The sequence below is a fragment of the Mycetomoellerius zeteki genome, unplaced genomic scaffold (genome assembly GCF_001594055.1).
Source record: "Mycetomoellerius zeteki isolate Tzet28-1 unplaced genomic scaffold, Tzet1.0 scaffold221, whole genome shotgun sequence".
Lineage (NCBI taxonomy): Eukaryota > Metazoa > Arthropoda > Insecta > Hymenoptera > Formicidae > Mycetomoellerius > Mycetomoellerius zeteki.
In genome coordinates this window covers 2,013,887-2,026,488 of record NW_017257184.1, presented here as the reverse complement: position 1 = coordinate 2,026,488, position 12,602 = coordinate 2,013,887, and the positions used below count along the sequence as shown (strand labels likewise).

The 12,602-nt window shown below is 38.2% G+C and overlaps 1 protein-coding gene across 1 annotated transcript in view; it reads left to right on the top strand.

Moving 5' to 3' along the window:
- The window catches only part of cmpy (crimpy), a 275,967-nt gene that overhangs the window by 164,178 nt on the left and 99,187 nt on the right, over positions 1–12,602 (top strand). Inside the window, exon 6 of the mRNA XM_018448462.1 lies at positions 9,269–9,400. Within this exon, the coding sequence (XP_018303964.1) occupies positions 9,269–9,400 (132 nt within the window). The remainder of the gene's footprint in view (positions 1–9,268; positions 9,401–12,602) is intronic.

The window sequence follows — 12,602 nt, the reverse complement described above, 5'->3', positions numbered from 1 at the left end:
AAATTGTAGATCGCCAAGCAGTCGCCTAGCAACAAAATGTCACACAATTCATCGATAGATAGATAAAAATGGTTTAATCGCGATATAAACACGCGATCATGTTTTTCTAAATTTAACACCCTTCAAATTTACCTCGTTAATTGTACATGTATGCGACGCGCAGTCATTTCCACGGCGCTCGTTTCCGAGGTAATTCGGTTTAGCTACGTGCAAATGAAAATAAAGGAGAGACTTGTGCACGACGTAGCAGCGAGACAGGTAGCAGTTGGCAAACGAAAAAACGAGGCGATGGGGAACAAGCGGAAAAGCGAATAAAGCGCGCGAGAAACGATCGCACTGTTTCACGAATGTAGCACCATTTTATGCACACTTTCCGCGAAGTAAGTTCCAAAGGGTTACGGAAGCTTACAGGATGCGAATTTCGATAATATCTAGGGATTTCGAAGCACTGAAATGAGATTGGCTGAAAAAAAATGAAATTTTCGTTATCGAAAAGTTACATAACAAATAGAATAAAATATACTAGTGCAACGTATATTTTTTAATGATACATAAAACTTATTTTAAATTTTTATTAAATACGAATACAATCAAATTTATATTTTCAGACATATGCACTGTTAAATCTATAGTGTCAAATTTAACTTAACGTGAGTCGCCACTGCTCCTACTCAATCATATCGTTATTTTATAATAAAGCAATGGTTATATTTGACACTATACAGTGTCAATTTAACACTATATAGTGTCAAATTGACACAATATAGTGTCAAATTTAACTATCGTTTTGGTAAAAAATAACGATATATTTAGTAGGAGCAGTCGCGACTCACGTTAGGTTAAATTTGACACTATAGATTTAACAGTGTGGGATGTTTAAATGACAAATTATGTATACTCTATGATAAAAATCTAGGTTTTCTTTAATACCACTTTTCTATCAATTTTCAAGAGTATCTTAAAATTGTTATTGGAACATACACTTTTTATATTCACTTTATCTCCGCAGGTTCGCTGCGACGTGAATTTAAGAGGCTAAACCCGTTTGTGAATTATCGTTCATCGGAAAATAAAATCGTACTGCGTGACAGTTTTTCCATTATCGATAATACATATAACTACATGTTCTGCGAAATGCGATTATATTTCTATGCTGAATGAGAATTGTAGGAACATACATTATAGATAATCGAACGGGTATCGCATTATACATTATCGGCAAGTTATTAAAAGATATAATTTATTTTAAACAATATCAGCGTAACCTAGAAAAGATCCGTAATCTAGAATGAACCGGAAATAGCGTTATTATACATTCAGATTAGTCGAACTTAAGTGCCAATTTATATTTGCGTGCGACAGGTGAGACGAGGCGGAGCGAACCGTGCCGCCGGATGCAGCGATCGTGCATTTTGTTTCTGCAGGCGATGCACATCGCGCATTCCTCGTGCATTGCCGGGGCTCTGACGCATTCACCAAAATACGCACGCGAGTCTCAAGCCCGTCCATTCACTCGCTCAACGCACGCACACGCGTGGCACATTCGTTCATTCATCGCCTCGATAATATGTTCGCGGTAACACATGTATCGGAACACATTCTCCCGCACGCGACGCACGCATTGCAAAATCCGATCGCGATCGGCGACCATCGGTGCGCGTCGATAACGCACGCACCGCAAGTGCAAGTAACACGGTAAGTTATCTCGCGCGAACGGAAGCTGCGCGGCGATAAGTTGATTTATGAACGATCGAGCGTGATTTATTTTTTATCACGCGCCCACCGTTCCCTCGTGGACATATGCTTATTTACTTATCGTTTTTACACAAACCTGACGTCTGTATTTCAACGTGAGGGTTGGGTATAAGAATGAAGTGGAGTGACATCGAGATGATTTATCACTTACATTTCATGCATCATTTTTCTCGAAGAGAAGATGTCGCGAGGAACTGTGTCAACGGTTCAGATTCTGCAGTATTTGATTCACGTTGATTTACCGAGAGAACGTTTCACTCGAACAGGTAGCTTCCGTCATTGATATAAATAGATCGTCAGTAAGTCGATTCATTTTTATTTTTGTTTTTGTGGTTTTTATTTCGGTCAATTTTTTTTCGCGAGTATCAGTTGAGCTATAGCTGCGCTTTCTGCGATGGATATTATTTTATCAGTAATTGTGCTGATCGATGTGCAATATTGATGGTTCAGGGTTATTCATTGTTTAAGAGTTAATTTACAGAGCAGAACTAGATCGTGCGAGAAAATATGGCGATTGAACAGGTTGACGCGATTAAAATAGAATGGGGACAGCCATCTCGAATGAGGTTTGTCGAAGCCCATTACTCAAGATGTGTGTGAGATTAAGAATTGTGCGCAGTTATATTTCTGGCACACAATGGTGCTAGTAATATTTAAAATTAGAAGATTACAACATAGCTTTCGGATGATGAAAAATAATATTTGATAATGTGATTAAAATATTTTCTTGGATCAGAGAGAGCTATGCGTTGTTATTCGGAATATACTAAAGCAAAACGATAAATTTCGAACAAAATCAGCCGAATGAAACAAATAAAAGGAGATAAGGAAGTATTTTATTTACTGGAAACTCCGGAATTCTCACTAAAGGATTAAGCACGTCTCGAAGATTTGTTATACCTACCTGCGAGTCTCTGCTGCCTTAAACTAGCAAGGTCCATCCTAATATCTCCTGCCTAACTGTCGCAGCCTTGGCATAGTGTTTCTAGATAAAGACAAACGGTGCCGATTGTTTGTGTAGCCCACATTCTTCGCGAAATTCGAAGATTGGAATATTCATGATACTAACCGAATCGAATCGAATCGCGTCTCTGAAGGACATTTTATTTAGGCAACATAAATTTTATTTTATGCACGCATCGATACGTTGCACAAAAGTGTACTAGCAGCTGGCCGTGTACTAACAGATGACAAAATTAATCGTTTCAATTTACTTGCGTTAGGATTATTTGAACGTGACTTGAACAAGTCGCTCGTCTCGAAAACGATCTTTCGTCTCCCACGAAATCAATAGTGGCTATGGTCAGTGGACAATCTACGAATTCTCGAAAACGAAGTACCTCTCGAACGCCGGCGATTCTTGTCGGCTGTTTCTGCTGACAGGTAGTAAAGTTTACACTCATTGTTCCGCAACAAAATGAAATCGAGACGCTGTTTGCGGAAGGTAAAGTCGAATTGAAATGGCTTCCGAATTGGGATTGCAATACGATTCGAATACATGCCGCGTACGTACGCACATTCTTTACGTTGTTCTTCTGAAGAGAGAAATATTCGATACTATATATCTCATATTAATGTATAAACAGAATCACTTACGTATAAATAACAAATTTCTTCGCTTAATCGTGGGATTTTATGAATATTAAATATACTGTTCATTACTCACGATGTATATTATTATATTTATTGTATCGACATATATTATCGTTTTACTTTTTATTAAATTTTGCGTGCATACGTCTCGAGCCAATTCACATCTGTTGCAGTGTTTTAATACGTTTAATTAAATATTAATGCGTATGCAATGAAATCTCGGGGATCTAATGTTTTCATTTAATATTATTCGTAACAACAAATTAATATTATTCGTAACAACAAAACGACATGATACTCGATGAATACTTAAGGTGAGATTGACAAGAGAGATATACACATATCGCTAGTTTTCATTTTTTAATATCGATTGCTACGCGCTATTACGTTATAATGCCGCGTTTTAAACGCTAATACAGCTAGGGCGCTTGTAAATACGGGGCGTCCCGATAATCGATTGTACGTTTATTGGTTGTGCCGATAATCCAGATTGCCCTTAATCCGTGTATTCGGATGTTCGGAAATACGCTCGCGAGAGGATCTCGATTGTAAGCAATATTTTACTGTAATCGTGGTTATCTTCTATCGTTTTCAAACGCGGAGGCACCCGTAGTTCAAAAATATAGAAAGGTCACGGAACTCTGTTATCTCTCTGATTAATTGCGTCTGCAAAGAACAGAAAATTGAATTTTAGTTTAATCGTCGGTAAAGGTCGGCAAAAAAGAGGCGCTCATCATCGTCGCGTATTGCATAGCGAATTAATTGGAGTATTGCAACATTGGAAATATGAGATTAAATCTGTCGTCCTAATTTCCTCTTCCACATCACGATCCACACCACTTCCGATGTACGTGAAACTATTTAAGCGTCAACATTTAAATGAACGCTTGATAATAAAGGGAAAAAAATATTGCGTAAATAAATTAAATTATTTAAATAGATGAATTTAAACGATCCTGCCATCACTAACTGCCATCTTGTAGTCTAAAGATAAATGCTGACGGAATATAAAGATTTACAAGGAATATAAATAGCATGTATGTTTTTAGATTATGCGATTACGCTATTGATATCGATGTGCGAAGTTCACTGCGTTGCCCGTAAGGTGATTTAAGAAGTAACGCTTCTTCGAATTTGTTTGTGCTAAGATTTGAGGCGTGATCTTTAAACACCTATTCCGACGCACCGAGACTTTAACGATGCTAAAATTTATTGGCGCGAAGTATTTATTGTGTTTCCTCGCATATTTCGCTCGTAGAAACAACTCGTTTATCTACTCGCTTGCCGTTCGAGCAAGCAACGTAGTCGAGTGCAAGATCTTGCATCGTATTTGCCCGTGCACCTGCGAATGTAAACGCACGCGGACGCACCCGTGCACGATGATATATCGTACGAATTAATCGTAAATCAAGACGGGAGTGATGACACCATTATTTATCGCGGCAAGCTGTGAATGCGGCGATGACTTTCCTCAAGCCTTTACGCATCGCATAAACATTTAATTTACATTTAATATTCACGGTTATCATATTTGCGCAGTTGCACTAAACAACTGTCTGTTCAAAATACTCTGCATTTAAAGGCCGTAGTTTTTAACTCGCTATTATTCATCGCTAATAAAGAGCTTGTTAAAAATTGCGGAAGTGAAAGGTAATAATCGGTAGTCGTTCAGATTTTACACAATAAATTTATTCGCTGATTGACTTCGTATATTTAAATTTTGATATATTTCAATTTTGCAATTTGAAAGTTGAGAATCGGTAACGCAAAGTCGAAAGTTCGTTGAAAATTGACAGTCATCTACGTATACACACATTTACATTTGGTATTATATTTAACATGGATAAATAAAAATTCTCTCTCTCTCTCTTTTTCTTCTCGGTATTTTTTATAGCCTACTGTCCACATCGAAAATTCAACGTTACGTGGTTCGTGATGGGTACCCGACATTCGTAAACAATCGTCGGCGCCAAAATTCACCGATGACTCGACGCATCTCATTCCGCTCGTGCGCTACTAATCATCTACGCAAATACGCGAGAGCCACGCTCTCCTCGCACGCTGAAAGCCGACGTAATCCGCAGGCTGGTATTTTAATTGACAGACTGACGGATCTAAACGGATTGCTACGCGCCGGGGCTACTCAAATCCCCATCTTCCTATCGAGTCTCGAGCACTTTCTTCCCGAATAAATGCGCGTGAATCAGCGCGCCGGCACGCGGCGGTGATGTCAATCTTTGCTCAGCTGACTGACGAGATTGGCCTCACCTTCCTCGCTGGCGCATACGGGACGATCTTTCCTCGGCCTCGCATTCTTTCGCGTGTAAACGCTCGATTTCGCGTTCGCCAAGACGTCGACGAGAAGGCGCGGCGACGGTAAAACGGTGCATCTTCTTCCCGCACACACCCGCACGTACACCATTATGCCGATGTTATCATCGTCGCTCCGAATCTGTCCGTCGCGAAATCCCGAAGATTTATGGCTATCAACTACCGGCGTTAGCTGCGGTCTACTTTACTCGCAATGTTGATATTTTGCTACAATATCACCGCGCTTGTATCGTTTTGAAGCGTGCAATATACATTCTTCAGTCGCAGCGTTTCTCAACCTCTATTTTGAAGGATTTATGTGTATTTATTTACAAAGCACCCGAGGAAATTATTCTACTCAGGAGATTAACGGTAATCTTATATGAATCAATAAATTAAGAAAGAAAAATCCTATTTTCGGTCAAAGCAGAGAAGAGTACTAGAGTAGTGTTATATTAAATTGCCAAGCAATTTACGAACTTTTTATGTTAATAAGTATCTTGTGAGAATATTAATAATTTGATAATAATAAGACTTAAAAATTATGCGAGTAATTTTATTGCGAAAAATATTACCTCAGCCGAGGTTCGAACGCGGATCTCCCGTATTCCATGTAATCTTATACGAATATGTGATATATTTGGCAGTAATAAAAGCCCAACTTGTACCATTGTACCAACACAAATATTTAGTTATGTGTATCTCAACGTGAAATCCTTGATAGAGAATCGGTATATTGCTAAAAGATGTAACTTCTTTTGCGCGTAGTTGCTCGCTTTAAAGTTCAACCAAACTTTCGTTTATTTCATTTTTCAGTTTATTATTATTCGCGCAAGCTGAGTTACGTGATATTTCCTTCCGTGCCGCTAGCATGCATTTCCGGCGAACAGCGACGCCAGTCGAGCAAGAATTCGCGTTACAATGTCGTGCGATTGTGTCTTCGTTTATCGAATAAATAAATTCGCCAGCAGCCGGTTATTTTTCTCGACGAAACGAGCTCGTATACGTATCTGTATACGTGCAACCTCGTGCATCCAATGTTTATCGCTTTGCCACCCTGTGACCGGCGAATTCCACGGCGACTGAATCATCGAAATAAAATATCGATCGTCATTTGAATGTCAATCTCTATTAGCAAAGAAGAGCTAAGAGTCTTATTTAAAGTCTTATAAAAGAGTCTTATAAAAAGTCATGACGCATCGACGATGAAATTACACGCGCATGAGCAGCCATTTACGGGAACGCGATAACACCGTGAAGTCTTCGTTTAAATCTGACTTTCGATATGATCTCGATCAGCAACAATCTCTTGATTAATTTGAATTTTTTAATGTTATTTACAGGGTTGGCAAATAACGCGTTATTTGTAACGCCGTTACTTTATCGATCGTTACCTTGTTATAATAAAGATTTAATGATATTGGTAATGATATTGTGAATTTTTTATGGTAATGGTAACATCAGAGTTAGAAAAGTCGATCGTTACTTGTAATAGATTGAAAAAATCACTTGTTACTGAAAAAAATAATTCCTAACTTATAACGCGTTACTCGTTATTTATTACTTTTTTCGATAAGTAACGCGTAATGGTGACAAATACTTTTCAAAGTGACTCTTCTAACTTAAGTACAACCTTAGCGTTTAGTTAGTTAGCGTTATCATAAAAAATTGCAACATCGTCATCAAATTGTTTATTATAAAAAATAACGGTAAAGTACTTACTTGAAAAGTAACGGTTACCAATTGTGGTTGGCAAACCACATTATTTACTGTTATTTATATTATCTGTATTACACACAGCAAATACCAATCGCAGAGTGTAAATAGTTTGAAGTTAAGGATTTTAATCTTCTTTTTCGTCTCTTTTTTTGCCGTTTGCGTTTCAAAATTGACCGAGTGGTTTCGTTCACTGTTACACCTCGCATTTTTCTTTCCGACGCGAGGCAACAAAGTATCGAAGTAATAAAGTTACGGCCACGCAGAGATTTAATATCTCACGTTCGTCGCAGTGGTGTTTCCAGTTGCGAGCAATTGGCAGCCGGTATTACACACGACGGTGCGACGGCCGTTATCGCAGAATCGCTTGCGTAACGACGTTAAATCATTGCACGGCGATCGAACGCACTCACAGCAGACGGAAAAAAACGCGGACGGGCGCGAGGAATAAAGCACCTCGGCCGCGGAGAATGACTCGGGGGGGTTGGAAGAGGAGAGGGACGCTGCATTAATTCTACCTGGCTCCACCACGTAGACTACGATAAATCTCGATCTCGTTCTGCTCCGAGACGGAAATGCAGCCCACGTGTATCTACGTCGCTCGATTCGAACTCGCTCCGACTGCACTCGCGGCGATTTAACACGCGATATATTGTCCCTACGTGTTATTCTGTTACGCGGATATCCATAAGGCATACAGCGATGATAAATATGGCACACGTACGTGAATCCGCAGTGTCAATTGAAACACGAGACAGAAAGCACTTTATATCGTTTGTGAAATTAGCTATTTTGAAGAGATAATTTTTGATATTCCTTTTTTATTACTTTATCTCGATGTTTCAATATTAGAGCGAGGATAAATATAAAAAAAATTTTTTTTTTGCTTGCTTCACGGTTCTTCGAATGCAAATTGCGTTTTATAAAACAGAGATTTATATTAACTCACGATAAATCGATATATTATAATTTGACCAGCTTTGACAGCTATAATAATTAGCTATAATAATTAATATATAGCTAGAATAATTAGTTTAAACAACCAACAGTTACATATGTATATATACGTGGTGTCTTTTTAAACGCAAATTTATGAAGTGCCTTAAATGAAAGCTCTGCAAATGTAACACGACTTTGTATAAATAGGATATGCTCAGTCATGAACTATTTCGCGTTATACATTTTTCGTAAGAGCTTATTATATGTATATATATATATGTATATATATATATATAAATGACAACGTGTCTGCGTAATTCCGCATAGGACACTCTGGTCGCGCGCGCCACTTTTTAATTACTCTAACTTTAAAATGCCATTATTACGTGTTCCGAAAAACAACGGCTATTTTAACAAGAATTTAATTATGCTTGTCGCCTACTTTTCTCCAGTGAAATGACTGTCCCCGAACGGATACAAATTTTACAGATTTACCCAAGAGAAAAAATTAATTTAGCATTTATTACGATTTCTATCTTCTTTTTTTTTTACTCTGAGAAGAATTCGTAACGCCCTTAAATATAGCTAATTTGTTGAAAATGTATCAGTTCTTTTACGAGCAGCGCTCGAACACCGTTGCCAATAGCACCGATAACAAATTCATTATAAAATTCATTAAATTCATTTCATTACTACAAAATTATGACAGCTAAGTAGTGTGATATCGGAACATTCGTTTTTGGCGAAAATTTATCTTCCGCTGCAATTCGATAGTTCACTATCGATACCGCGAATCAGAATAATTCACGTTTTTGTCCAATCGACAGTTCGCGATCGAGCATTCGTTTAATTAAATCGTCGTAACGGTGGTCGCGCGCTTGCCTCTACGGAAACTTAGGCAACTGGGGCGAAAAGTGCAAGGACAGATCGGAATACGATTAATAATTTATTCCAGGCACGTCGTTCGGCGAGTCGGCGACGCGGGGCGATCGAGAACAGGTGGGCGAGAGAAAAGAATCGAGACGGAACGACGGCGGCTGGAAGGACGACGAGAGGGCCACAAGGAGCACGCAGATTGCCAGGACAGGTAAGGGAGAGAACCTGTTGAATTAATATCAACCCTCCGGCATTCTACTCTCTCTTCGTGTCTACGTCTAATTTGCACCACGCATATCCGATATAATAGTGATTAATTTTGACAAGTACGATGCGCAATGAAACAATGATTGCTGGATCGAAAACAGCCGTCGATGCATATTATCCTCGCAGACTCGTAATATTATTCATGGGTATTTCCTCTATAATTACCGTGTCTGCCGATCACGCTGCTCGCGCACGTACGACGTTTCCGCCGATCAACGTGTCTGTCGTCCATAATTGAAATTGATCGCGAGAATTAACGTCGCGTTTTAAACGATGATTTTCCAGTGTAAAACTCTCATTGATGCGCGACGGATGTAGTACATGAAAAGTAATCAGAAAGATTTTGAAAGAGATGTCGTTTGAAATTAACTGATGTTTGAATATTTGCCAATCAAATCGAGACGTTACGGACTCTCATAACATGAAACGGTAATGTAAATTTGAAAAGGAAGAAAAACTATTTAAATAAACAAGTGAGCGTTTATTTGTTGAGAGAGCAAATATTTTCTTGAAAATAATATTGTAGAGATATAATCTCGCATCGGAAACAATATTTGTTGTTTGACTTAGCGAGCAACGAGCGTACGAGAGAGCACGAATGCGTAGTCGCGAAGAAGTTTCACCGGCAAAGGTGCAGTCGTTCGACGGCGGCAGGGAACGGAATATTCTACTTCATTAATTTAATCAGCTATTTTAGGGAAATCGCGAGCCGTCTTTGAAATTTTCGACACTATCGGTGAACTTTACGTGATGCCGCGAACTACACGGCTTCCCTCCCGATATAAACGCGCACAATGAAAACTTGTTTCGAAGTCGATAATACCCGTGGTATACGATGTAAGAATAACTCCCATCAAGTATCTCACGAGTATCTCACCATAGAACGCATTGGTTGCACTGTCAGTGCAACAGATTTATGCGAACTGGGGTATATAGTTATCGGACTTCTGTCCTATATATAAGTAGAATAACTAAAACTCTGAATATCATAATAACTTACGGAGTAACTTCTCATGGATGAGACTCTACTACAATATATATCGGAAATGTAACTTTACAAAATGTTTGTAATTATTAATAATACGCGCAACTATATTGAATACCGCCTCGCTAATGATCAGTTTTTTGTACGTATATCAATAAATTTAGTTCGCGTTACATTATATTGAAATTATTAGCAGTTCGAATAACGAGTATTGATACTATTATTAATATTTATTGCGTTCATTAGTAAACTAATTGAAGCATGTGCTTACATAATATTACAGTATCAAAATGTGATAAATACCAATTAAATTTCCATTGTTCAATACTAAATGTATTTTGTTTCTCTTGCGAAATATGAAACAGGGCATTTAGAATTTTACGAAAATATATAACTTCACTAAGTGCTTAATATATAAATGAGTGGATAAGCAATCGTAAAATATTCAATCTTAATTTCTCTAGCTGAGATGGCCGAGATATCGCGTAGTCGCGAGCTCTTTCAAGTTTTGCACGTAACTTTAAAACCGTGTTAAATCAACGACGCTCGCGCGCACGAGAACTTTCAAAAAATCGTTTAATTCATATGATTTAATTCATACGATTGTTATTTGATAACGCTGTTTTATTTGTTATGAACAAATAATTACAACAACTTTAAATCGCATATGTAAATTCTAAAATGTTTCCTCGATGCACAAATAACACTTTTTGTTTCTTCGTTGTAGTAGTTGTTTTCTTCAAACTTCTCGTCGTATCGACATGCCAATTTTTTGGCTGTCACGTTAATCCGCATCGCAGTGCCATGCGGCTGTGTAGACTGTATAGAGGCTATTGCGTTGCGAGATACGAGAGCCACTACGGTACGGAGAAAATGCTTCGACAAAATATATTTCACCTCCCAAAAGAATATTACTTGCGAATTTATTGCGCTCGGCCGACAACTTTTATGGTGCCGTTGGCCCGGAAACGTTTAAGCGAGACGTTTCGTGGGTGTCCTGCGTTTGCCGCGGAAAATACGATTATCCAATTACGTTATCCGCTCGACCAAACTCTCTCTCTCTCTCTCTCTCTCTCTGTCTACCTCTTTCCTTCCTCTTCTTCCTCTGTACTTTATCGACTAGATCGAGATTTTTCAATGTGCTTTGCATATATTTTTCTTTATATATTTGTTTCTTTTTTTACTTTTTCCTCACTCGACATCACACCTTCGCCCTCGCGAGATAAGCGTTATCATTTTGAGTGCCTGAAACGCTGATATATACTTCAGCGGCTCAGCGCGATGGAATGCGGCCTTATCATCGTACCAACTAACAAATATTCCTTTTTTCGGAAGAGAAATAGAGAGAAGATAAAGAGAAGAATAGCAAGAGAGATTACTCGCTAAAACCCCACCGTGCAAATATTTACCGAAATACACATTATTCTTTCCCTCCGCCTCGTCCAGCATTTGACATAGTCTCGGCAAATGGATTTCCCGACTGCGTTATGAAAACAGAGAATATGTGAAACGGAATGAAGTGAGGAGTTGAGAAAGAGAGAACCGTAACGTCGATCCCATAGTATCTCTTTATTAAACCTGGGGACATGTAACATTCGATTATTGTAGAACACAGACGCTGTGCAAGTTGTAGCAAATTGTTGACGTTTTTGTAAACAGGTGCAACGTTGTTGTTATAGCGCAAAATCGTGTTTGTTGTTCGATGCAGAGTTTTAGATAAAAATATCATGAGAGAAAATATATTCTGTATTTCTTAACGCAAATATTTAGATGTCGAAATAATCATATTGATTATACATACATAGGTATTAAATTTAAATTGATTCAATTAAAATTATGATCTAAAATTAAATTGATGATGATTAATCCTTATTTCAACCTTTTTTTTATCTTGCCGTCAAAGAGGTTCTTATCTTATTTTTATGGAGATAACTTTGCGACTCTAAATGAGAATATTAAAAGTTGATTTTAATATTAATGATATATTATAGAGGTCGTCTCACCTCATTTTGTGAACGGTGATGTTGTTAATACTTTATTACGATGTAATTTCTTTATCATCGCTTGCTGAGTCGCGCAAACTATGTTTTCAATGAGTGCCGAAGTCTGTGTAACTTTCGAAGGCATTCTGATATACTCAGCTGTTCCGTTGCTGCTTCTT